Source organism: Salvelinus sp. IW2-2015, unplaced genomic scaffold (genome assembly GCF_002910315.2).
Source record: "Salvelinus sp. IW2-2015 unplaced genomic scaffold, ASM291031v2 Un_scaffold1611, whole genome shotgun sequence".
Classification (NCBI taxonomy): domain Eukaryota; kingdom Metazoa; phylum Chordata; class Actinopteri; order Salmoniformes; family Salmonidae; genus Salvelinus; species Salvelinus sp. IW2-2015.
In genome coordinates this window covers 166,038-193,792 of record NW_019943030.1, presented here as the reverse complement: position 1 = coordinate 193,792, position 27,755 = coordinate 166,038, and the positions used below count along the sequence as shown (strand labels likewise).

General features: G+C 40.4%; 2 protein-coding genes and 2 long non-coding RNA genes across 5 annotated transcripts; 2 read left to right on the top strand and 2 right to left on the bottom strand.

The window, feature by feature from the left end:
• Window positions 1-1,533: 1,533 nt before the first annotated feature.
• Window positions 1,534-4,856, top strand: tomm7 (translocase of outer mitochondrial membrane 7 homolog (yeast)). The gene is made up of 3 exons (XM_024138876.2): window positions 1,534-1,738; window positions 4,207-4,255; window positions 4,448-4,856. Exons 1-3 carry the CDS (start codon window positions 1,636-1,638, stop codon window positions 4,461-4,463), a joined length of 168 nt encoding a protein of 55 aa, XP_023994644.1. The 5' UTR covers window positions 1,534-1,635; the 3' UTR covers window positions 4,464-4,856.
• Window positions 4,857-6,730: 1,874 nt separating this feature from the next.
• On the bottom strand, window positions 6,731-8,931 carry il6 (interleukin 6 (interferon, beta 2)). Its single transcript, XM_024138879.2, has 5 exons — window positions 8,913-8,931; window positions 8,623-8,816; window positions 7,832-7,942; window positions 7,390-7,533; window positions 6,731-7,185 (listed from the first exon to the last, which is right to left on the bottom strand). Exons 1-5 carry the CDS (start codon window positions 8,929-8,931, stop codon window positions 6,994-6,996), a joined length of 660 nt encoding a protein of 219 aa, XP_023994647.1. The 3' UTR covers window positions 6,731-6,993.
• A 1,829-nt stretch (window positions 8,932-10,760) lies between these two features.
• Window positions 10,761-20,380, top strand: LOC112071420 (uncharacterized). Of its 2 annotated transcripts, none has more exons than XR_002894074.2 (4): window positions 10,761-10,865; window positions 11,186-11,214; window positions 19,159-19,195; window positions 19,317-20,380. It is a non-coding gene; the product is annotated as an uncharacterized lncRNA (long non-coding RNA). The 2 variants fall into 2 exon arrangements; XR_002894073.2 differs by having other exon boundaries at window positions 19,314-20,380.
• On the bottom strand, window positions 17,271-17,688 carry LOC139024524 (uncharacterized). The gene is made up of 2 exons (XR_011475860.1): window positions 17,493-17,688; window positions 17,271-17,331 (listed from the first exon to the last, which is right to left on the bottom strand). It is a non-coding gene; the product is annotated as an uncharacterized lncRNA (long non-coding RNA).
• Window positions 20,381-27,755: the final 7,375 nt, after the last annotated feature.

The following is a 27,755-nucleotide window of genomic DNA, read 5'->3' as shown; positions in this document are numbered from 1 at the left end:
GAGGCTGGGGGGGGAGGCTTTATGTTCTATAATACGCACTAAGGAGGGGTGTCAAAAGGCGCTGGAGAGCTTGTTGGCTATTAGGGGGGGGGTGGGGACTTAGGGGCGCTCCCGCCTTTTTATTCGTACACGGGCTTTGCTACGGCAACGGGGGCGGTGGGGCGGTGGGGGGGAGATTGAGGGGGGGGAGCGCGGGCGTGGCCGGGGTGAGGCCGTGTTGAGTCGTGAGGCGGAGTAGGCCTATTCAAGCTAGGGTTGATCTTTATTGATTGATTGGTCTTTAATTAATCTGTTCTCTGGTCTATCATAACCTGCTTGATAATGTAATACACACAAATATCACCCTTGAGGAGAGGTGTACTGCTGACTAGCAGAACAATAAAGTCAAAGTCACACTCTTCTCCATTTTAGTTGCAATAAAGTTCACTGCGGTAAAGATGGAGAGAAGTGTTGGGAGCATAGAAATAGAATGAATTGAACGGWCTTGGAASCTCTAACCCTGGCAATTTGGCTGGTAAACTCATGGGTACACTTGCAATGGCTGCCTGGTATTGTGATGCAATAATTTTCAAAGTAATGTAGAATGTTCATTTAAATTGTTAACTGATGTGGCTCATGCAATGGAATGTATTTTTTTGTAATGTCAGTTGAGTTTTAACAAATCACAGCACATATTGATGTTTACACTTCCTGCTTTTACTTCATGCTTTGTGCCTATGGGTACACTTGCAATGTCCGCCAGTCCATCCATTATGCCATCATTGACTTGAATTGTGACATCCGTTCTATTCATTTTATTTCTATGATTAGGAGTCCGTAGAKCAGACAGAACACTGTTGTTTCCTACTGGAGATCTGAATGCAGAATAAAGTCTGCCCCTCTGGAACCATTTGTGTTCTAGAACCAGAATTCTATCATAACCAGAGTTCTGTCCGTCAGTGTTCTAGATCTGTTTTATATTCATATGGTGGAACGATAACAATCATGTTTCTGTATTGTGTTGTTTTACGGTATGTCATGAATCTGTACATATTGATGGACTTCAATTGTTTGGGATTTTCTGTCTGAAGATAACTTACTGATAGAGATACTCTCTCTGAGAATAAAGTATTTCTATATTTCACTATATTTCTGTTGCTGTTCTTCATCACACACATGCAAGCACAAACACACACTCATCCTCACTCAGGAGATGACATGATGGGCCTAGTTCTCAAACCCAAACATCTGAGTGAAAGTATGCATCCAGTTTGTGTATGTATGTTATCAGCATGCATATTTCAGTATGTAATATGTTAATTTTAGGCGTTGTAATGTTCAGAAGAACATTAGTATGAGGAGTTTGCTTGGAGCTAATCTCACATGGAAAGATTCACGTGTAAACGGCGAAGTGACAATTTTCGCGAGAATTGTACTTCTGGGTAACGAGATTAGTTTGGAGCAGAAACATTTGCGCCCACAAAGTGGCGCTCGTCACAATTGTGATTGTACCAACTGTCGCAAAAAGCAAAACCTTCTGTCTTGCTTTACGGCCAAGCTTCCTCCGTCGACTTCCTCTTTTTCACGTCCTTCAGGGAATCAGTGAACCTGCTTACATACCTGTGTACCTTTGCCGGGGTTTACCTGCATAGTACCATGGCGAAGCTCAGCAAGGAGACCAAACAACGYTTGCAGACGGTATTCCAGACCGGACAGTTCGTTATCCGCTGGGGTTTCATCCCCACGGTGCTCTATCTGGGTTAGTACGGGGCTAGCTGATTAGCTTAGCATGCTACCAGTTCGGTTTCCGGGGGCATGGAGTAGGCTTAGAAACAATGTGCACCCCGGACCGAGTTTGCGAAACGTTGAGCTATGGCTCACAGTGGTCAGTTATCATAGTCAGGGTTGTGAATGGGGGGAAATGAAACCAGAGAGAGACAGACCCTGAATTAACCCAGGTATGCCCCARCTGTCAAAGGAAACTAGTTAGCAAAAAGTAGGCAAAACGCACATTGGGACTCATCGTGTTAAGCCTTAGTTTGTTTAAGTGGKTGTGGTGTGTGTGCGCAGGGGTAGCTGCGGTAAGATTGCTGTGGCAGAAGCGTTCCGGGTCAAATGTTATGCTGTACACTACTGTTTTTGTGTGTGCGTGTTTGAACCGTATTACAGGAGAAATCAGAATCATGATGCCCCCACGGGAGAATCCAACCTTTTTTTATTTAGCTAGTTTCACTTGACAACAGGGGCGTACCTGGTTTCATTTCCCCATTCACACCCCTARCTATGATAACTGGCCACTGTGAGCCACAGCTCAGAGTTTCCCAAATTCGGTGCTGGGGACCCCATGGTTTGCAAATTTTGGGGATTTGCCTTAGCACTACACCGTGATGAGTTGATCATTTGAATCAACTGTGTGGTCCTAGGGCAAAAACAACTAAATGTGCACCCCTTGGAGTCCCCAGGACCGAGTTTGGGAAAAGTCATAACTAGCTGGTTTAGCTATTATTTCGACAGGAAATCCCTTTGTCAGGCTACGGCCATAAATCTCCATAAATGTGGGGGGCGTGGCTTAGCTAACTGAAAGAGGAAAAACGTACAGCTGATCATGCAATTCCAATCGCATGCAGTGGTCGCATAACACAAACGAGCTTCCCCTAACTCGAATTTGTGAATATTAAACAGATGTCAAGGAGGAGGGAGCCTTACTCAGCCTACCACCTCCCTCCCTTTTTTGTGTTGTTGCTACTTTGAAGAATCTCAAATATACAATATATTTTGATTTAACACCTTTTTGTTGTTGTTGTTGGTTACTACATGATTCCATATGTGTTTTTTCATTGCTTTGATGTCTTCACTATTATTCTACAATGTAGAAAATAGTAAAAATAAAAGAACAACCCTGGAATGAGTAGGTGTGTACAAACCTTTGACTGGTGCTATATATGTCATTTTTATTGGTTGCAAGAATTTTGTATAATTGAAAAATTCAAAGTTTTGAATCCGGTGTCATTTTGTGTATCAGTTCATAAACCATGTGCCAGGAAATTGGTACATCAAATCTCTTCCCAACTATTTAGCAATCTATATGGCACMGCTGTCAATTTTATTKGTTTTGACATGAAACTGCACCAYTCCTTTCCAARTGTCCCCCTCTCCCCTCTAGGTGCTAGCTGAGGGTTGTGTGTGGGTGCTTAATGACTTGTATTTAGAGAATAGTGCAGAATGCACATTGCTATTGGGTATCATCAAGTTTGATTCCCACAGCGCATCTCTCATGCTGTTTTGCTACCAGACCAGTAGTTATATTTAGGTCCGGAGTGGTTACAGCTTCTCTGGGAGCGAGATAGTTACACTGGGGAACCTCTGAGTGTCTGCCACAAGCTAGCATGGCTACACAGTACACACACACTATCTTTAGAGAACTTGATGGGGAAACCCGGAATGTTTGCAGTGTCAGGAATGTGAATGGTGATGCAATGTGGCATGAATGAATGAAGAGTGAATGAATATGGTTGTAGAAATAGACATGTAACTTATGATGACACTGAGTTTCACAAGCTAGCTGTCCACTCTTAAAACACGGTTACTATTCTCTCATCCCTTCACGACAGTCAGTAACAGGTGTTAGAGACCAAAACATTTCCAGACGGTTCTAGGTTTTGAATCGCCGCCGTTCGTTCACACCCAGCTAGTGGCTGCTGTTAGCCGTTTGTCTTTGCGCTGTGTCTTTTAGTTATTAGGGTAGTCAGTTCCAACATTCAGTTYCCTTCCCTGACATCTCTATTGGACCACAGGGACAACTGCTGGCCAGGAGGAAAGGGGGGAGAGGGAAACGGGAGGGAAGCGAGAGGACGAGAGAGATTGGGGTGGAGAAAGGGTCAGGAAGTAGGGGAAATCCAGTCTCTGCCTGCCCGATGGTCTGGAATGTTATGACGCTTCAAGTGTTGGTTGCGCAACACTCATGTTCACCCCTTGTCAGGAACAGGCTACTGATGCTAGTAAACTACATGGCCACGTGTGAGTCAGAGGATATGATGGAGACTGTTTTATTGGAGAACAGCTCAGATACTAACAGATGTTACGCAGGCTTTGAAAAAACGAAGCTCAGGAATGCAACAATGCAATCTGGTTGAAACTACAGTATCAGTCAAAAGTTTGGACACACCTACTCATTCAAGGGTTTTTCTTTGCTTCTCTTCATCTCTGCTCTTTGTTTTTGATTGACAGGTTTTGCTCGTGGCGGGGATCCTGGAATGCCTGAGCCAAACATCCTAAGGTATGCTGTGTGTCTTTGTCTGGGGTTTGGCCTCCTGATATAGGGAATAGGGAGCCATGGATCTGGTCAAAGTAGGGCACTATATAGGGAATAGTGTTCCATGGATCTSGTCAAAGTAGGGCACTATATAGGGAATAGGGAGCCATACCATTCAGACGAAGATGACCTCTGACCTTGTTTTCTCTCTTCCAGTCTGCTGTGGGGCTGAGAACAACCCTGACCTGGCCAATCACCTCATCCAACCGTGGTCATGTGACTCCCAGCTGTCACCACAGAAACAGACGCCATCTTACCCTCACCAGTTTCTATATGGCTAATATATTATAGGTTGGATGGAGCTTTCATTGTCACGTCACTCGGGTTGTGTCGGAGACATGAAGCTCTGAATGTTCCTCTCATTCTGAAATGCCCAATGGCGTGATGGACATCTTATTCTGAAACAGGTCCTTTACTGCGCCGTGACCAACGTTTCTCTATTGTTTTGTTTCCTCTCTGTTTGGGAACATGTAAAACTTTTATCTTGTCATTTGGTCATGGATCTGTGTTTGTCTGTTTACTTGAAATGATCCTATATTAAATGTCTGCCTGTTGGTTGAAAGTGGACCTGAGTTTGTCTATAAATCACCTTTTGAGAGAAGATGACTGTTTGTGATTCACTGGTTGGTCAATTCACTTACCGATCAGTGGAAATAATGTTTTGTTGTGGTGACAACGTGTGAATACACATCTGATTGAAACTACAGTCCCAGTCAAAAGTTTGGACACACCTACTCATTCAAGGGTTTTTCTTTATTTTTTACTATTTTCTCCATTGTAGAGTAATAGTGAAGACATCAACACTATCAAATAACACATATGGAATCATGTAGTAACCAAAAAAAGTGTTAAAAAAAGAAAGTATATTTTAGTTTCTTCAAAGTAGTCACCATTTGCCTTGAAAACAGTTTTGTACACTCTTGGCATTCGCTCAACCAGCTTCATGAGGAATGCTTTTCCAACAGTCTTGAAGGAGTTCCCACATATGCTGAGCACTTGTTGGCTGCTTTTCCTTCAGTCTGCGGTCCATTTAATCCCAAACCATCTCAATTGGGTTGAGGTCTGGTGATTGTGGAGGCCAGGTCAAATAGCYCTTACACAGCCTGGAGGTGTGTTTTGAGTCATTGTCCTGTTCAAAAACAAATTATAGTCCCACTAAGCGCAAACCAGCTAGGATGGCGTATCGCTGCAGAATGCTGTGGTAGCCATACTGGTTAAGTGTGCCTTGAATTCAAAATAAATCACAGACAGTGTCACCAGCRAAGCACCATCACACCACCTCCATGCTTCACGGTGGGAACCACACATACAGAGATCATCCGTTCACCTACTCTGCGTCTCACAAAGACACGGTGGTTGGAACCAAACGTCTCAAATTTGGACTCATCAGACCAAAGGACACATTTCTACCGGTCTAATGTCCATTGCTTGTGTTTCTTGGCCCAAGCAAGTCTCTTCTTTTTATTAGTGTCCTTTAGTAGTGGTTTCTTTGGAGCAATTCAATCATGAAGGCCTGAGTCACGCAGTCTCCTGAATARTTGATGTTGAGATGTGTCTGTTACTTGAACTCTGAAGCATTTATTTGGGCTGCAGTCTGAGGTGCAGGTAACTCTAATGAACTTATCCTCTGCAGGAGAGRTAACTCTGGGTCATCTTTTCCTATGGCGGTCCTCATGAGAGCCAGTTTCATCATAGTGMTTGGTTTTTGCGACTGCACTTGAAAAAACGTTCAAAGTTCTTGAAGTTTTCCTGATTGACTGACCATGTCTTAAAGTATTGATRGACTGTCATTTCTCCTTGCTTATTTGAGCTGTTCTTGCCATAATATGGACTTGGTATTTTACCAAATAGGGCTATCTTCTGTATAYCAACCCTACCATGTCACAACACAACTGATTGGCTTAAACACATTAAGAAGGAAAGAAATTCCACAAATTAACTTTTAGCAAGGCACACCTGTTAATTTAAATGCATTCCAGGTGACTACCTCATGAAGCTGGTTGAGAGAATGGCAAGAGTGTGCAAAGCTGTCATCAAGTCTAAGGGTGGCTACTTTGAAGAATCTCAAATATGTATATGTTTAATAGTTTTTTGGTTACTACATGATTCCATATGTGTTATTTCATGGTGTTGATGTCTTCACTATTATTCTACAATGTAGAAAATAGTAAAAAAATAAAGAAAAACCCTGGATTGAGTAGGTGTGTCCAAACTCTGACTGGTACTGTATGTTCAGTAAACAAACAACACAGGAGCAACACATTTCTATATTATTTGAGACCATTTATTATTCATTGTTGTATCCACAACATCACAGTGTCTGTCCAACATGTATGTTAAGGCACTTTGAGATACATTTAATTCTGTGCTTGAAATCCATCAACAACATGTCATCATTAGATAAATACATTCTGAGTCCATTTGTATGGAAATAAATAACCTTTGCTTTAAAAAAAAATAGATATATTTTTATCTGAGGCACAAAGCTTCTCGAGATCAAATGAATGAATCTGATTAAATAGAATAAATTAATTAAATGCATTTCATCTCAACCATAAATATTTTGATCATTTTCAAGTTAAGTCAAGTTTTACATTCAATAAATAAATAAAAAGAAAYCGCTGCGTTAGAGAATAAGACACTGCAAGTTTCTGCTCCAGGCCTGATATAACACATCTCTGCCCATAGCAGTGTTGTCATGGTTACTGGAAGTCTTTGCCACTTTTTCCCATGCGGCGGAGTGCTCTCTTGGTGTCAACCAGGAAGTTACGTAGCTCCCTAAGGATGGCGTGAACGCTTGTCTTCCTCTCCCACTCTGTCCCTGTAGGCACCTCACCCAGAACACGCTTCCTCTCACTGGCAGACAGGTCCTCTACTACCTCAGCAGCCTTCATCTTGAGAGAGAGCGAGAGAGATACACTACGTTAGGTCAATCTGTGTGCCACAAGACTGCTAAACCTTAGGCATCTGAATTAATCAAATTCTGGGAAATCGGCTCATGGACCACAATGAAAGTTATTTTTTTATTTTTTTAATGATATTTAAGTCGTATTCCAATATAATATAACACTTTTATATTACATATTACTATTACATACCTGGTCTTTGACCAGCCCTATCAGGACAGTGGTCTGTTGTGTGACAGAGGGGACTAGGGTTGATTGAGGGTATTCAGCCTTAATGTGCTGAAGAAGAAGCTGGTACACTTGCAGACCCCGACTGATCTCCTGCAGACATGCCTCCTATAGGAGAGGGGACAACAATCACCCTCAATCAATTAATCAATTAGTCACATTTTATTTAAACTCCCTAGGTCCTAGATTCTAGAAGGAAGACATTGAGGAACAAGGCTCAGACTGTCAGCCAATAAAGATATCTGCACATGTTGCTACYTAGTCCATCTGCTTCTGCCATTTAAATGCGTCTTTTTCAGTTAGGGGATTTTTCATTTTGATCACAAAAGGAATGTCTTGGGTTCATTATTTGGACTGAATTCCAGACACAGGTCAGGGACATTTATTAATTGATCTCCATCTTTACCTTGTTGGAGGTGGAGCAGAGACTCTTGGAGAGGTGTGGGGGGGTGGATGGGACCTGGTGCTGTGAGAACGATGACATCTCTTCCACAGGCTTCTGAAACTCCTCCACAAACTACAGTGGTGGAAAAAGTACCCAATTGTCATACTTAAGTAACAGTAAAGATACCTTAATAGAAAATGACTCAAGTACAAGTGAAAKTCACCCAATAAAATACTACTTGAGTRAAAGTCTAATAGTATTTGGTTTTAAATATATTTAAGTATCAAAAGTAAAACTACAAGTATAAATCATTTAAAATTACTTATATTAAGCAAATCAGATGGCACAATTTTCTAGTTTTTTAAATTTTACAGATAGCTAGGGGCACACTCCAACATTCATAATTTACAAATKAGGCATTTGTGTTTAGATAAGAGGCAGTAGGGATGAACAGGGATGYTCTCTTAAGTGTGAATTGGACAATTTTCTTGTCCTTCTAAGCATTCAACWTGTAACAAGTACTTTTGGGCGTCAGGGAAAATGTATGGAGTAAAAAGTATATGCTTTTCTTTAGGAATGTAGTGAAGCAGAAGTTGTCATAAAGAGTAAAATAAAGTACAGATACCCCAAAAAAACTACTGAAGTAGTACTTTCAAGTATTTTTACTTTACACTACTGACAAACTACAACACAAGGACGAATAAAATGTGTATTTTTCAGATTGGTTTAACTTAYTATTTTCGATGTTAGTAGGCCTATTGTTGTTTTCAACTATAACGTTAACATTTTTAAACACATCTAAAACAACTCACCTGTTGGTTGCGCAAGGTGGTTACCTCGTGAACGAGCATCTTGATAATTTGCTCCCACTTCGGGGGCGCGCCCGTTTCACCGTCTGTCCCGAGCTCCTCTCCTGAGGTCCATCCGGAGGTCATGAGCTCAGAGAGCGCGCTGGGCACTGGACTCCCCTTAACTAACACCACGAGCACCGAGAGGAGTGAGAGATCTGAAAGGAAGAGGAGAGTAGAACGAGTGAGTGATAAAATGCAACCCAGCTTCTTTGACCAGGGAGAACGGCAGATTAGAGTGACGTCAGACGTACAGCGTGTAGAAGAATTCATGTTCCAGCTAATTGTTTGTAGGCTCTGGGTCCAGTGATGCTCCTGMCTGATGATGAAGTTGGTAGGCTACTTGTTTTGTCAGACTGATGCTGCATGCCCCAGCATTTATATTCTTACACATCACAGGGGTTTCCTCCTCTCCTCCCCCTATTCTGTTCTCTTCTTTAGCATCTTTCCATCATTATCAGTCAGACATATTGGATACTTCCTGAATGTCACCCTATTACAGACTAATATCTCTCCATTAGAGACTTCCTGTAGTCATATATTTGTGAATGTGTCCCAAAAGGTACCTATTCTCTACTTAGTGCACTATTTTTGACCAGAGCCAAGGAGCCCTGGTAAAAAGTAGTGTACTATGTAGGGAATAGGTGTCATTTGGGACATAGTCAAAATAATGACTACAGGAAGTCTCTAATTGAGAGATAGTAGTCCATCATCATATAACCTGTCATGTTACGCAGGTCAGTAGGTCTCTACTCTGCACCATGGAACACCTCAAATAGGTATCAGGCCTATCTAGAATGCAGGGTTGGGATAATTCTCTCAATTCATCCYMGATAACAGTTAGTTCTGGGTTGGGGTAATTCTCTCAATTCATCCCAGATAACAGTTAGTTCTGGGTTGGGGTAATTCTCTCAATTCATCCCAGATAACAGTTAGTTCTGGGTTGGGGTAATTCTCTCAATTCATCCCAGATAACAGTTAGTTCAGGGTTGGGGTAATTCTCTCAAATCATCCCAGATAACAGTTAGTTCTGGGTTGTGGTAATTCTCTCAAATCATCCCAGATAACAGTTAGTTCTGGGTTGTGGTAATTCTCTCAATTCATCCCAGGTAACGGTTAGTTTTGGCCCACATCAACCAGGGTCGGTTTAACTACCGGACAGATTTTGTGCATACGCTTGAGTAAAAGTAAATGCTATACATCAAATTCCTTATATTAAGCAAACCAGACGRCACAATTGTATTGTTTTTAATTTATGTACAGACAGACAGGGGCACACTAACATTCAGATATCACGAGTGAGTCCGRCAGATCAGTAGGGATGACAACGCGTTATATTTATAGGTACATAAATTGGACCATATTGCTCAGCTTGGTCTCATTGATGTCCTGCCTGAGCATTACGAAATATAACAAGTTATTTTGGGGTGTGAGGGAAATGTATGAGAGTAAAAAGTACATATTTTCTTAAGGAATGTAGTGAAATAAAAKAAAAAGTTGTCAAAAATATTTAAACAATGACTTAAGTACGACTTTAAAGTATTTTTACTTAGTACTTTACACCACTGGGGCCACAACACAGACGAACTGCGCGAAGTCTGGTTGAGATTGTCTTTTCTTTTGTACCAAGTCTGTTGTGTGTTATGTGTGAGGAGTGAGGTTTGTTTCTTTATTCTGTAAGTGTCTACCACGATCCATGCATATATATTCAACATAACTCACAAATAAAACTATGATCTGTGAATATATAAAAATATTTCATAAATAAAACCATAATCTGTAAATATGTTAAAACATTTTAAATTAAACCATTATCTGTGAATATGTAAAGATATTTCACAAATATTCACCATATATCCCAAATACATCCATGATCTGTAAATATATTCAACATAGCACACAAATACAATAAAAATGTCAACAAATGTTGAACGATTTGTGAGCAAAATCCCTAACATTTACAACTGTGAAATATGCATTTGCACATTCGAAAAGTGCTTACAGAATTTTTTGAAAATTTGTCCGCCTGTAGATGTGTTACAATCCACAAATGTGGCTTCAGATGAAAGTTGGCTATCTCCATTCATTGGGATAATCTTTGTTTCACGTAACACGCAGAGTGATGACATCTCGGYATTCTCATTCGGTCATTTCTTCTGAGAACTATTTTTAGCGAGAAGAATAGCTAAACAACAGCTTTATGAATTGTGAGTAYAACGTTTATTTATTCAACAAATTATGTTTTAATGTTCAACAAATGGCTTTCATATGAATGTTAAATTCAATCATTGGKGTGTGCAACGCCGAGTGTGTGATTTTGACATCAGCCCACTAGCCAAACTAGCAGGTGATCTCGTCAGTTGGTTAGACAAAAAAAACAAAGTTAAACTAACTAGATAATTGTTAATTCGGGAATGTGTCAATTTTGAAGAACAGCTCCGTTTTAAAATCCTGAATTGGTGATTTGGCTAGCCAGCTAATGAGAAATGTTGCAAATAATATGTTTCAATCTGTGATTTGTTTGCAGGACCAAGCACTTTCCCAACTGGTGTGGAGGTAAGAAATTGTAACTTTATCTGATATATTTTTTTTAATTGACGTGGGACCGCCGAAAAAGATGGCAGCACATTAGGGAGCTCTTAATACCTGCATGTAAATACTAAAATGTAACGGCATACACTTTAATTTGTCTTCAAATATTTRACTTGAAGTACAGTTTAATATAAAAATAATTTACATTTTGAAACATCTCGCTAAAGTGGCGTTATTGGAATGTCGACACGCTGAAAACTTCTTCAAGCCTAACGCGGTATTCACAGAAGGCCACATCGATTAGCAAACAACAGCAAGTCCTCCCGAATACCCCCACMAATACATGGGTAAACCCGGAGAARTCTGAAGGATCTATTTGAGCAAACTAATCCCGTGTGTGCAGAATATCATGGCAGAAGGATTTGGATTTGACGACAGGAACGAATTCGAAATTGAACGAACCCATTGCAGTTTAACCATGCCTGGCGAGAATGGGCCCCCGATAACGGTTCTCATCACTTCCAACGATATACAGCCTGGAACAAGGTACGTAGAAAGCAAAGGGTGGCGTTCAGTGGGAAGGCCACCGACTGTCTTTTTTTTTTACCAGACCTGTCCAAGGAACTGGCAATGATGAGGACGAAGTTTGCAACTGCGAAGAAACAACTACACAAAAGTAACTTTACTTGGGAGGGAAAGAAAATTATTTTCAAGGACAATGTGGAGGCAGAGAGATTATTGCTAAAGAAAGGTGTTTAGCYTAGATAAAGAAGACGAKACAAGGTAAAATACAAGTTGAATTGTATGCCGTTCGCAATACAAATTAAGGATAGCCTGTGTTTGTGCGACTCTGGGAGAGTGTTGCTAATTTAGCCTTCCAAGCGCCTCACGGACCATTAGGAATTTTGAGTTGAGACTGCAGGTTCTCTTCTGCAGCATCAGASAGTTCTGTGATGATTGGCTCATTGGGAATAATCGTTACGTTCCTAGTTGCTTTGATTTATTTTGGGATTGGTTTTCTACGTTTATTTTTCACTGTTTTATTGTACAGCAGAAGCACTTTACTCTCACAGGCTATAACTACTCAGAGCAAATGTGGCTAATGGTTATTTAAACATCTCTTGGAACATAAATGGTTGTGGGTACCAAGTGAAGAGGAAAAGATTGACATATTTAAAATCAAAACAGGTGTATATTGTGTTCATACAGGAATCACATTTAACAGATACAGAGGCACTGAAGTTAGAGAAGGCTTGGTTGCAGAAGGATATCATAGCTCATTTAATTCCAAACAAAATCTGGGGATTATTCTGATAGGCAAAATAGTTAATTTTGTAATGTTGAAGCAACACTGATGAGTTTGRCAGGCTTATCTGCATTGAGGCTCTTATAAATGGGATTAAGGTAGTGTTACGCAACATATATTCTCCCAAAAAGGAGGACTCTGATTTTTTGCACGAAGTCAACTTTATACTGGTTAATATAGAAGGGTAGATCATCTTTGCTGGAGACTTTAGTGATGGACAATATTATTGATATAAGTACATTTACAGGTAACTTTACGCCAAAGGATAGACGTGTAATACATATGCTAGCAGAAGATATGGGCCTTATAGATATAGGAGATTAGTCCATCCTAATGATAGAGAACATACTTTTTTTTTCTCCCACTGTCACACATGCCAGCAATAGATTTCTTCTTGATATCTAATTTCATGGTTATTAATGTAATTGATTGCAAGATTGGGCCCATTGTCCTCACAGATCATGCTATAGTAGAGTTACATGTTGATATCAACTCTGAAAATGTGAGAAAGGGTAGATTTAGACTTAACACCATGCTATTACAAGATGAGATATTTAGCCAATCACTAGCAGATGATCTTAGATCCTTTTTTGAGATCAACATAGGCTCAACTGAAGAGGGTTCCACAGTATGGGGAACCTCTAAAGCATATATTAGAGGTTAACTAACATGTGTCTAAGAAGAGGGAAGAGGTGACGCAGTAAAAAGTTTAGAAACAGATGTGGTTTGGCAAGACATTTTACAGATAGCACATTTAAAACTGCCTGCACATATACATTTCAGTTGCATGAAATATATAACAGCAAAAAGGCAGAATATGCACTGTTTTTACCGGTTTTTATGAGGGAGGTGAGAAGAAAGGCAGGCTACTAGCAAGACAACAAAAAATGCAGAACACTTCTAACGTTATTCCAGCAATTAAGAAGGGCAACGAGATGGTGACCCCATCCAAAGACATAATCCGTWWRTTTCAATGTTTTTATGAAGATTTATATACATCCTCCTGTTCAGCCCCATAGATATGGATACTTTTTTTTGTCTGGTATAGAATTACCTAGATTATCAGAGGACCTGGACTGTACTATAAAAAAGAGGAGTTTAGAGCTGCCATTTTTATTTATGAAAGCAGGGAAGTCACCTGTATTGTACCTGTATTGACAGTGGTTTACCAGGAAGCATTAAAAATGGCTCCCTTCCGGACACCTTTAATGAGGCTTTGATATTGCTGACCCCTAAAATGGATGGAGATACTACAGAATCTATGAATTTTAGAGCTATCAGCCTCCTAAGCGATACGCTTAGAAGGCACTACCTAATATCATACATAGTGACCTAGTAGAACTGATTAAGAACAGGACCTGATAATATGAGGAGACTCTTAAATTTCATGTGGTTAAACCGCTCAAATATAGTTCCCACCGCTGCTGTCTCCTTAGATAAAGGTTACATAAATAAAATGATGCTGAGAAGGCATTTGATAGGGTAGAGTGGGCTTTTCTCTTAAGAACCCTAGGAAAATTGGGTTTTGGACCTGACTTTTTTAAAGGGATAGGGGTCCTCTATTCCAATCCTAAAACAACAGTACTTACCAATGGAATTATGTCTCTTTTTTAAAGTTGTTCTAAAGGCACAAGGCAGGGTTGCTCGCTCTCCCCTCTCTTGTTTACCAAAGTTTTAGAGCCTCTTGCGACAATGATAAGAACAGATGCAGAAATCAGGGGTGTACATGGAGAAGGAAAAGAACACAAGCTGCTTATGTATACAGATTATATTCTACTGCTGATCTCTGATCCTCTTCAGTCTGTACTACCATTACTTACTTCTATTGAATCATATTCTAGTATGTCAGGCTACAAAATGAATTGGAATAAGTCGGAAGCAATGCCAATTACTGGCATATGTCACTCTACCCCATTTAATTTTAAATGTGTTCCTACTGGGATTAAATATTTGGGTATTGAGTAAATATTTGGAGGAAGTGATATGGCACTACTAGTCAAGATTAAGACCAATTTAGAAAAATGTGAAAATATAAAACTTTCTTTATGGGGAAAGATCCCACAATTGAATTTCAGTGCCTTTGCAAAGTATTCAGACCCCTTGACTTTTTCCACATTTTGTTACGTTACAGCCTTAAAATTGATTAAATATTTTTTTAAACCTCAGCAATCTACACACAATACCCCATAATGCAAAAACAGGTTTTTATTTTTTCGTGCAAATCTTTTAAAAATAAAAACCAGAAATACCTTATTTACATAAGCATTCAGCCCCTTTGCTATGAGACTCGAAATTGTGCTCAGGTGCATCCTGTTTCCATTGATCATCCTTGAGATGTTTCTACAACTTGATTGGAGTACACCTGTGGTAAATGCAATTGATTGGACATGATTTGGAAAGACACACACCTGTCTATATAAGGTCCTACAGTTGACAGTGCAGGTCAGAGCAAAAACCAAGCCATGAGGTCGAAGGAATTGTCCATAGAGCGCCAAGACAGGATTGTGTCGAGGCACAGATCTGGGGAAGGGTACCAAAAAATGTCTGCAGCATTGAAGGTTCCCAAGAACACAGTGGCCTCCATCATTCTTAAATAGAAGATGTTTGGAACCCCCAAGCCTCTTCCTAGAGCTGGCCTCCCAGCCAAACTGAGCAATCGGGGGAGAAGAGCCTTCRTCAGGGAGGTGACCAAGAACCCGATGGTCACTCTTACAGAGCTCCAGAGTTCCTCTGTGGCGATGGGAGAACCTTCCAGAAGGAAAACCATCTCTGTAGCATTCCACCAATCTGGCCTTTATGGTAGAGTGGCCAGACGGAAGACACTCCTCAGTAAAAGGCACATGACAGCCCGCTTGGARTTKACCAAAAGGCACCTAAAGACTCCCAGACCATGAGAAACAAGATTCTCTGGTCTGATGAAACCAAGATTGAACTCTTTGGCCTGAAWACCAAGCGTCACATCTGGCGGAAACCTGGCACCATCCCTATGGTGAAGCATGGTGGTGGCAGCATCATGCTGTGGGGGTGTTTTTCAGTGGCAGGGACTGGGAGACTAGTCAGGATCGAGSTAAAGATGAAYGGAGCAAAGTAGAGAGATCCTTGATGAAAACCTGCTCAGGACCTCAGACTGGGGCGAAGGTTCACCTTCCAACAGGACAACGACACTAAGCACACAGCCAAGACAACACAGGAGTGGCTTTGGGACAAGTCTCTGAATGTCCTTGAGTGGCCCAGCCAGAGCCCAGACTTGAACCCAATCGAAAATCTCTGGAGACCTGAAAATAGCTATGCAGCAACGCTCCCCATCCAACCTGACAGAGCTTGAGAGGATCTGCAGAGAAKAATGGGAGAAACTCCCCAAATACAGGTGTGTCAAGCTTGTAGCGTCATACCCAAGAAGAATCTATGCTGTAATCGCTGCCAAAGGTGCTTCAACAAAGTACTGAATAAAGGGTCTGAATACTTATGTAAATGTGATTTTAATAAAATATCAAATATTTCTAAAAACCTATTTTTTCTTTGTCATTATGGGATATGTATCTAGTTTAATGGGGGGGGGGGGACTATTTAATCAATTTTAGAATAAGGCTGTAACGTAACAAAATGTGGAAAAAGTCAAGCGGTCTGAATGCTTTCCGAAGGCACTGTATATTTCTGCAATGTTACCTATGAATATACCAGACTGGTATTTTAAACAATATGACAAATTAACTAAATACTTATTGTTGGACAGGACATAAACAGGATTAATAGGAAGAAGCTGAGCTCACCAATGGATGTAGGAAGCGTGGCTTTACCAGTTGTTAAATTGTAAAAATGTTCATTTGAAATTGCTAAATTGGCGAAACATTGGGGCAAAAGGGATGCTGGCTTGGATTGATAACAATAGAAACAGGAACCAAGTTATCCTTTCACCCCTGTTGATTCTCTGTCACATAGTCTTACAGGGGAGAGGTCTGTTGAAACTCCYAACCCAATTTCCCTATACTCAAAAGAGATGTGGAGAACAGTACACAAGATATGTGGAATTTCACATCTAAAACAAGGATACTCATCATTGTGGCACAATCCTAGGCTACGGATAGGAAAGAAGTCTGTATACTGGAAAAAGTGGGTAATGAAAGGAATTCATACTATAGGTGATCGGTACAATGGAGAGGTTTTAATGTCCTACTCAGATCTGGTTATAAAACAGGATGTGGGAGACGAGGGATATTAATGGAAGTATTTCCAATTGAGGGAACAAAATTCAGTAAAGAACCCAATAGCGGACTATTTCGAATTACCCAAACACAAAGCAGCCATTTTGTTTTTACTCAATATTTAGTCATCTGCAGAGTAGACTGTAAAAACCTCAGAATAATATGGCAAATTGACCTTAAGTGTGAAATTGAGGATGATACTTGGTTGAAGATCTTGTCCAGCCCAGGGAGGAACATAAGGGAAGCCAGGGGGAAACTTACTCAATATAAGATACTACATAGGTTTTATTGGACCCCAACAAGGCTTCATAACAGGGGTCTGACCAACAGTTCTCTGTGTTGGAAATGCCAAAAAGACACTGGGACATTTTTACACATAATATGGGAATGTACATTCGTGCTGCCTTTTTCTGGAAGGATGTGTTGACATCTGGAGCAATGGTTGGGGTTAACAACTCCAGTTTCACAGAGAATATGTCTCTTGGGTGATGAAACAAGAGTTACTTAATTTAACAAATGAGGAATTTGCACTGATTGTAGCTCCCTCCAGTAACCACGAGCACAACCGTTCCTTGATTTTAACTGGCGGCTTTATTCTGTAGATTTAGTCAGAATTATCACCTTCCGTGAGAACTATAAAGTAAATGAAAAATACAGTTAAGCACACTCTTACAACCTCCTTATCTTACGAGTGACTTATTCGCTTGATATAACTCTGAAGTGCTTACATACATAAACAGTTTGGCCGGCGCTATAACAGTATTAGATTAAACACATGAATAAAGGAAAAATACCTCATTGGCTGCTTATTACAGAAGGGAGGAAATCAAACTTCACACTTATTATTCCTGGCATGAATTCACACTTCATTCTTAATTATTATAACTTTACGATCCTAACATACATGCTTCAACCTTTACGAACTACACCCGATGACATGAAAACTTAGCTAACACAGCTAAGTTTTTGCCTTCCCTCCAAAAGTGTGTTGCTACAATAAGGATCCCCGTTACAACAGTTATTAGCTACGTAGTTCCGCTTGTCTTATCATTTCCCCCGCACATCAAACATGTAAACAATGTAAACAAAAAACAATGACATAACCTGTAAGTCTAACTGTCAGTTACACGGATCACTGTTGGTATGGTTATAGCAGCTAGAGTAATCCTTTGAATTTGGAAGGGTCGTACCACTCCTACTCTGAAACAGTGGATAGAATCMATGTTGGAGGCAGCATCTYATGAACAAACGCTTGCTAGGATCACTGGAAGAAACGACAAGTCTAGAAGCTGGACGTGTTTTATTTGTCATGTTGTTTCTAAGACTGGATGAGCAGCTTACCGAYCGCTGCAGCTGTACACAGCCCATCTGTAAATAGCCCATCCAACTACCTACCTCATCCCCATATTGTTTTTATTTMAAAATATMTATCTTTTACACACCAGTATTTCTACTTGCACATCATCATCTGCACATCTATCACTCCAGTGTTAATTTTCTAAATTGTAATTACTTCGCCACTATTGGCCTATTTWTTGCCTTACCTCCTTACTCCATTTGCACACACTGTATACAGAGTTTTCTATTGTGTTATTGACTGTACTTTTGTTTATTCCATGTGTAACTGTGTTGTTTGTGTCACACTGCTTTGCTTTATCTTGGCTAGGTCACAGTTGTAAWTGAGAACTTGTTCTCAACTGGCCTACCTGGTTAAATAGAGGTAAAATATAGCTGTATCATTTGTCCTATATCAAACATATGATAGATCCTGTGTCACTCTGAGAAGACTGTTACAAGTTGTGCTGTTGGTGCTGCAAGCTGTCATGACACCGACAGTCACCAACAGACTTTTAGAAAGGTTTGCTGAAAGAGGTTCTCGTGCTGAAAGAGGTTCTGAGCAGGAAGGGGTTCTCGTGCTGAAAGAGGTTCTCGTGCTGAAAGAGGTTCTCGCTGCTGAAAGAGGGTTCTCGTTGCTGAAAGAGGTTTCTCCGTGCGAAGCAAAGACTTGTGGCAGATTTCTGTATTGCACTCTAGGGTTTGTTTCTGGACCAGACCATTGTTTTACAGCTTGATGCCCAGTGTCTGCCTTAAATGATGCAGAATCTTAAAGGGTGGCTGAACATTCTGGTTTGGCCTCCTTTTAGATTTGGTTCATAAAAAATGCTAGCGCCATGACTGAGTTCAAACGTGGCTTGGTTTAGGGGTGTGTCTTGGTTTAGGGGTGTGTCTTGGTTTAGGGGTGTGTCTGGTTTAGCGTGTGGCTTGGTTTAGGGGTGTGGCTTGGTTTAGGGGTGTGGCTTGGTTTGGGTGTGTGGTTTGATGTGGGTGTCACGTCAGTTTTTTGAGAGTAGAATAAATGTTTCTGACTAATATCGATGCCACATATGCTGTTTTCTAAAGGAGAAGTCGTTTTTTAGGGGGCAGTTGCTCTTTAACATTACATTTCTGTCCTAACCACAGGTTTCCCCTACAAGGAAAAGTCCAGTTCCACATGATGGTAATCTGACTGGCATAGGCTAATAATAACTCATTTTAGTTCACTTTTGACAACATTTTCACTACTTTCTCCCCTCCCTGTTTTTGAAGTGAACCATGAAAACCATTTGTCACCCAAGCAGGTAGAACGTACAATATCCCATTGTGCATCTGGCTCCGTCAGACCCACCCCCAGAGCCGTCTGCGGTGCAACGCGTCCCTCTGTCKCCATGGTGATCGACCCCAGGTGCCCCTATGTGGAGGTCAGTGGACAGGTACTCCTGTGCTGCCTTACCAACTGGAAGAGCGTAAATCAACGACAGTGATCCAACGTGGTTTTGTTGACTTATTTGTTTTGATAGTGCTTGGTGAATGCTCTGTATATGTGTTGTTTATTATTATAAGAAGATAAGTTATAGATTAGTGGTTACAAAATAAAGAGAGATTGTGTGTGTCGCTCATAAGTGTTTTCAAATGTGTACTTTATGTGTGTGAGCCTGAATGGGTTGAATGGAGTGGCATTGAAGAGGGATAGTACTGTAGTACCATCATGAAGATACTCTCCTAGTTTGTTAGAAAAGTGTCTACCTTTTGATTGTCAGGCGCTGGCCAACTTGTCACTGCTCGTCAAATTAGGTCTGCATTTCCAAAAGAAAATGTCCCTCTTTGCCACGTATCCAATCAGAGCTCAGAACACTACAGTGCACATGCAGTGTCTTTAGACCCTGGCAGATAAATTAAGGGAGCTCAGTCCTTGTTATAATAGAAATATACATACTGTACGTCGTTAAAAAAAAGTAATACTTCTGTCTCAATTTCTGAAGATCAGCACAGTCGAATGAAATGTGGATGAGGAGAAGGTCAGGCTGCTGTATCAGTTTTTGAATTGTAATATTGTATCATTTTCAGTTGAGTGACCCTTCACGCTTTGAGTTTGTGTTTCTCTGTGTGTCTCCCTCGTAGCTGGCTTCAACCAAGCAGCCCCAAAAGCCAGACACACCTCAATGTCCACCGCACCACTTGCTAGAGAAATATCTGAGCGTTCTCCAATTTTCTCTACCGTATCTTTAGAAGTGCATTCCCTAACATTCTCTGCTTTTTAAGGGGAATGTGAAAGGGAGCGTTCACTCCAAAATCAAAGTTTATTAAATGTTTTCAAACTCGGTGTAAAGTACTAAAGTAAAAATACTTTAAAGTACTACTTAAGTCGTTTTCGTGGTATCTGTACTTTACTATTTGGGATTTTTTTTTTTTACTTTTACTTCACTATATTCCTAACGAAAATAATGTACTTGTTACGTTTTGAATGCTTAGCAGGACAGGAAAATGGTTCAATTCACACACTTATCAAGAGAACATCCCTGGTCATCCCTACTGCCTCTGATCTGGAGGACTCACTAAACAGAGAACATCCCTGGTCATCCCTACTGCCTCTGATCTGGAGGACTCACTAAACAGAGAACACCCCTGGTCATCCCTACTGCCTCTGATCTGGCGGACTCACTAAACAGAGAACATCCCTGGTCATCCCTACTGCCTCTGATCTGGTGGACTCACTAAACAGAGAACAACCCTGGTCATCCCTACTACCTCTGATCTGGCGGACTCACTAAACAGAGAACATCCCTGGTCATCCCTACTGCCTCTGATCTGGTGGACTCACTAAACACACATGCTTCAGTTGTAAATGATGTCTGAGTGTGCCCCTGGCTATCCATAAATACATAAATTGTGCTGTCTGGTTTGCTTAATATGTAATTTGAAATCATTTATACTTTTCTTTCGATACTTAAGTATATTTTAGCAATTACATGTACTTTTGATATTTAAAACCAAATACTCAAGGGTTTTTGGAAAACRTGGTTGCATAAAAACCTGACCTTCTGTTTACTGTAATTCTGTTACCAAAGTTTTCATCTGCACCGTTCTTCCACTAAATTCGTTTTTGTAACATGTTTAGTGAAAATTGTTAAACGTAGTCCTCATGTGTAGAGTTGTATGGTTTGTTAAACGTTGAAATGAATTGATTATTTTAATCAGCTGTGTAGTGCTAGGGCAAAACCCAGAATGTGCACCCAGGGGGATCCCCAGGACAGAGTTTGGAAAACACTGATCTAATATTATCTTACATTTGTTTCACTGTGTCATTTTCTCAATTTTCTAATCCACTCATGAGATTTAATAATAGAAACGGAGTTTCAATTACACATTTTTCTACCTAATCAAATGTTTATATCGTTTTTCAAAATTCTATAATTTACCTTGTTGCCACACACACACACGTTGAAAAAGTACCCAAATGTCATACTTGAGTAAATTTAAAGATACCTTAATAGAAAGGGACGCCAGTAAAAGTCATCMAGTTAAATACTACTTGAGTCAAAGTATTTGGTCAAAGTTAAATATACTTAAGTATCAAAAGWAAATGTATAGTTTTACATGTGGAACAACAAAAGGCACKTTTTGTCATTCTACTTGGCAGTGTACTAACTGACAAGCCTTCTGGCATGATGTTTGTGACACCCTGGCCTTTATTGTTGGAGGTCCCTTTCCCACTTGACCCTGAAATATGTCTTCTGGGTAACTTCACAAATGTGAATTTGAGGAATAACTTCAAAATCTAATTGACAGAAATCGCCCCTGCAAGAAAATGTGTTGCATTGACATGGAAATCAGATTCCTATCCCCTCACCCATCCCCTCTCCCTTCCCCTCTCCGATCCCCTCTCCCATCCCCTCACCCATCCCCTCTCCCATCCCCTCTCCCAATTACAAGACGGCTCTCTGAAATTAATAAGTGTATTCCTATGGAGAAGATTACCTATGCTTTAAGAAATCATTTCAACCACTTTGTGAAAATATGTCAACCCTTCCTGGTCTGTATGGAACCACTTCCATTGGGGTTGGAGGTGAGCTTGCAGGTCGGTGTAGCTGTTGTCTCTCTGTGCTGTTTGTAGGGATTTGTGTATATGTTGGAATCTCTTGTCATTTTGTCTTATTTAGTCATTAGTATTATTACTATTCTAATTTAACTCTTATTTTTATTTTGTAATTTGTCATTGTTTTAATACATTTTCTAATTTGTCATTGTTTTAATTAAKTTTCTAATTTGTCATTGTTTTAATGTATTTTTATTTTGGGGGTCTGGAGGGTTGATTTACCTTTTGTCGTAGTACTTATTCTTGCTGTGTTTTATTGTTCTGTTGAATAATTAAAAAAAAATATATTATTAAAATAAAAAGTTAAAGTATAAATTATTTGAAATTCCTTATATTATGCAAACCAGACGGCACAATTTTCTTGTTTTTTAATAGCCAGGGGCACACTCCAACACTCAGACATAATTTACAAACAATTTGGGTTTAGTGAGTCCGCAAAATCAGAGGCAGTAGGGATGACCAGGGATGTTCTCTTGATAAGGGTTAGGCATTCAAGCATTCAAAATATAACAAGTACTTTTAGGTGTCAGGGGGAAATGTATGGAGTAAAATGTACATTATTTTCTTTGGGAATGTAGTGGAATAAAACTAAAAGTTGCAAATAATATTAAATATTAAAATAAAGTACAGATACCTCAAACTACTGGAGTAGTACTTTATTTTTATTTAAGTACTTTACACCACTGCTCACACAAACACCAGGTTTCCCCCAGGCAACTTCATATTACACTCTTCTAACAACCATGGTGTGTTATGAGCAGCACAACTTGGTGTGTTATGAGCAGCAGCACAACTTGGTGTGTTATGAGCAGCAGCACAACTTGGTGTGTTATGAGCAACAGCACAACTTGGTGTGTTATGAGCAACAGCACAACTTGGCAGTGTTATGAGCAGACAACTTGGTGTGGTATGAGCAGCAGCACAAACTTGGTGTGTTATGAGCAGCACAACTTGGTGTGTTATGAGCAGCACAACTTGGTGTGTTATGAGCAGCACAAATTTGGTGTGTTATGAGCAGCACAATTTGGTGTGTTATGGCAGCAGCACAATTTGGTGTGTTATGAGCAGCAGCACAACTTGGTGTGTTATGAGCAACAGCACAATTTGGTGTGTTATGAGCAGCAGCACAATTGGTGTGTTATGAGCAGCAGCACAATTTGGTGTGTTATGAGCAGCACAACTTGGTGTGTTATGAGCAACGCACAATTTGGTGTGTTTTATGAGCAGCAGCACAATTTGGTTGTTATGAGCAGCACAACTTGGTGTGTTATGAGCAAACAGCACAATTTGGTGTGTTATGAGCAACAGCACAATTTGGTGTGTTATGAGCAGCACAACTTGGTGTGATTGAGCCAGACAACTTGGTGTGTTATGGCAGCAAGCACAATTTGGTGTGTTATGAGCAGCACAACTTGGTGTGTTATGAGCAACAGCACAATTTGGTGTGTTATGAGCAGCAGCACAATTGGTGTGTTATGCAAGCAGCACAACTTGGTGGTGTTATGAGCAACAGCACAATTTGGTGTGTTATGAGCAACAGCACAATTTGGTGTGTTATGAGCAGCCACAACTTGGTTGTTATGAGCAGCCCACAACCTTGGTGTGTTATGAGCAGCAGCACAATTTGGTGTGTTATGAGCAGCCACAACTTGGTTTGTTATGAGGCAACAGCACAATTTGGTGTGTTATGAGCAGCAGCACAAACTTGGCAGCACAATACTTTTTAAATAAGGCACACACTCCTGTTAATTTAAATGACTACTCCAGGTGACACCTCATGAAGCTGGTTGAAGAATACCAAGAGTGTGCAAAGCTGTCATCAAGGCAAAGGGTGGCTACTTTGAAGAATCTCAAATATGAAATATATTATATATATTTGTTTAACACTTTTTTGGGTTACTACATGATTCCATATGTGTTATTTCATAGTTTTGATGTCTTCACTATTATTTACAATGTAAAAAAATAATAAGAAAAACCCTGCAATGAGTAGGTGTGTCCAAACTTCTGACTAGTACTGTATACTGAGTGTACAAAACACCAGGAATACCTTAATATCAGAATAGCCTCAATTAGTCGAGGCATGGACTCTACAGGGTGTCGAAAGCATTCCACAGGGATGGGAATGGTAACGATGCTTCGTGGGTGACTTGTTGATGTGTGCAGAGGGTCCTGGTTCACGCCAAGTCGGGGCTGAGGGGACGGACTAAAGTTATACTGTTACATATGCATGCTTGACTTTTAAGTCGCTTTGGATAAAAGCGTCCGTGCTAAATGGCATATATTACCATACCCTGTTCAAAAGGTACTTAAATCTTTTGTCTGCCCATTCAACCTCTGATTGGCACACATGCACAATCCATGTCTCAATTGTCTCAAGGCTTAAAAATCCTTCTTTAACCTGTCTCCTCCCCTTCATCTACACAGATTTAAGTAGCTTTCACCTGGATCACCTGGTCAGTCTATGTCATGGAAAGAGTATGTTTTGTACACTCAGTGTATTTGGTAACCAACCTTTCTCCGAATCAAAAAGCATTGAACTTAATGATAATGTACAGAAGTATGTCAAGTACGAGAGGACAACTGTGAGAGGGGTGAGAATGGTATGTCGTGAGGGGTGGTACAGTTGAAGTTGGAAGTTTATTAGCCAAATACATTTAAACTCAGTTTTTCACAATTCCTGACATTTAATCGTAGTAAAAATTCCCTGTCTTGGTCAGTTAGGATCACCACTTTATTTTAAGAAATGTGAAATGTCAGAATAATATAGAGAGAATGATTCATTTCAGCTTTTATTTCTCTCATCACATTTACAGTGGGTCAGAAGTTTACATACACTCAATTAGTATTTGGTAGCATTGCCTTTAAATTGTTTAACTTAGGTCAGACGTTGCGGTAGCCTTCCACAAGCTTCCCACAATAAGTTGGGTGAATTTTGGCACATTCCTTCTGACAGAGCTGGTGTAACTGAGTCAGGTTTGTAGGCCTCCTTGCTCGCACACATTTTTTCGGTTCTGCTCACAAATTTTCTATAGGATGAGGTCAGGGTTGTGATGGCCACTCCAATACCTTTACTTTGTTGTCCTTAAGCCATTTTGCCACAACTTTGGAAGTATGCTTGGGGTCATTGTCCATTTGGAAGACCCATTTGCAGCCAAGCTTTAACTTCCCAACTGATACTTGAGATGTTGCTTCAATATATCCACATAATTTTCCTGCCTCACGATGCCATCTATTTTGTGAAGTGCACCAGTCCCTCCCGCAGCAAAGCACCCCCACAACATGATGCTGCCACCCCCGTGCCTTCACGATTGGGATGGTGTTCTTTGGCTTGCAAGCCTCACCCTTTTCCTCCAAACATACACATGGTCATTATGGCCAAACAGTTCTATTTTTGTTTCATCAGACCAGAGGACATTTCTTCAAAAAGTACAATCTTTGTCCACATGTCCGTTTGCAAACTGTAGTCTTGTTTTTTTATGGCGGTTTTGGAGCACTGGCTTCTTCCTTGTTGAGCAGCCTTGCAGGTTATGTCGATAAAGGACTTGTTTTACTGTGAATAGATGATACTTTTGTACCTGTTTCCTCCAGCATCTTCACAAGGTCCTTTGCTGTTGTTCTGGGATTGATTTGCACTTTTTTGCACCAAAGTACATTCATCTCTAGGAGACAGAACGCGTCTCCTTCCTGAGCGATATGACGGCTGTGTGGTCCCATGGTGTTTATACTTGTGTACTATTGTTTGTACAATGAGCGTGGTACCTTCAGGCCTTTGGAAATTGCTCCCAAGGATGAACCAGACTTGTGAAGGTCTACAATTTGTTTTCTGAGTATTGGCTGATTTCTTTTGATTTTCCCATGATGTCAAGCAAAGAGGCACTGAATTTGAAGGTAGGCCTTGAAATAAATCCACAGGTACACCTATAATTGACTCAAATTATGTCAAGTAGCCTATCAGAAGCTTCTAAAGCCATGACACATCATTTTCTGGAATTTTCCAAGCTGTTTGAAGGCACAGTCAACTTGTGTGTATGTAAACTTCTGACCCACTGAATTGTGATGCAGTGAATTATAAGAAAATAATCTGTCTGTAAGCATTTGTAGGAAAAAGACTTGTGTCATGCACAAAGTAGATGTCCTAACCGACTTGCCAAAACTATAGTTTGTTAACAAGACATTTGTGGAGTGGTTGAAAAACGAGTTTTAATGACTCCAACCTAAGTGTATGTAAACTTCTGACTTCAACTGTATGTGCCAGCTGGTTACTACATGATTATATGTTATTTTATAGTTTGATGTCTTTGATATTATTCTGCAATGTAGAAAATAGTAAAAATATAGAAAATCCCTGAATGAATAGGTGTTTCCAAACTTTAGACTGGTACTGTATATATAGTGCATTCGAAAGTATTCAGACCCCTTTTCTTTTCCACATGTTACGTTACAGCCTTATTCTAAAATTGATTGAATAGTTTTTATTCCTCATCATCTACACAAAATATCCCATAATGACAAAACAAAACAGGTTTTCAGATTTTTTTGCAATGTATTACAAATAAAAACTTAAATATCACATTTATTTAAGTGTTCAGACTCTTTACTCAGTACTTTGTTGAAGTGATTACAGCCTTAAGTCTTCTTGGGTATGATGCTACAAGCTTGGCACACCTGGATTTGGGGAGTTTCTCCCATTCTTCTCTGCAGATCTTCTCAAGCTCTGTCAGGTTGGATGGGGAGCATCGCTGCACAGCCATTTTCAGGTCTCTCCAGAGATGATCGATCGGATTCAAGTCCGGGCTCTGGCTGGACTTAAATAAAGTTCTGAGCTGGTTCGAACCCCCCAAAAATATATTTTTTAACGTTAGTTTGACATGGAATTACTTCATTAATCAATATGGATAGAGCAGTTTGCAATGGAGCAGGCAAGCTATTGTGTATGMGCGATGGACAGACAAGTGTAGGACGCGAGTTGCGACTGACATTTTTGGGAGAGAGCAAGAGAGGGTGGATGAGGAGACTTGGCTTGAATCGTTGGGCATCTTGTTATGACAAGCGTTATTATGAATTAGGCCCACGTAATTAAACAAGATCAGATGAATTGAGTCAAGCCTACCCTTTTCCCCCTCCCTTTTCAGTGCCCGTGATGTCAACTACAAAAATATGTAAACCAATACTTCAGGTCAGTTTGATCAATGAGTCTACTTTGCATGAATGACATCTCTCAAATTAAACAATGCGAAATTCCAATACAAAATCATTTGTCTAGCGACTTTCATGGCTTCCCGTAGGGATGGTGCCAGGTTTCCTCCAGACGTGACGCTTGGCATCAGGCCAAAGAGTTCAATCTTGGTTTCATCAGACCAGAGAATCTTTGTTTCTTATGGCCTAAGAGTCCTTTAAGTCCTTTTTGGCAAACTCAAAGTGGCTGTCATGTACCTTTTACTGAGGAGTGGCTTCGTCTGGCCACTCTACCATAAAGGCCTGATTGGTGGAGTGCTGCAGAGATGGGTTGTCCTTCTGAAGGTTCTCAATCTCTCCAGAGGAACTTTGCAGTTCTCTCAGAGGGATCATCGGGTTCTTGGTCACCTCCCTGATCAAGGCCTTCTCCCCTGATTGCTAAGTTTGGCCGGGCAGCCAGCTCTAG

Excerpts from the sequence above, each read along its gene's own strand:
- il6 (XM_024138879.2), bottom strand. Across the intron at positions 7,534-7,831 it reads TCTGCTCCACCTCCAACAAG|GAGGCATGTCTGCAGGAGAT; the intron begins GTAAAGATGGAG and ends CCTCTCCTATAG. Across the intron at positions 7,186-7,389 it reads TAGGGCTGGTCAAAGACCAG|ATGAAGGCTGCTGAGGTAGT; the intron begins GTATGTAATAGT and ends CTCTCTCTCAAG.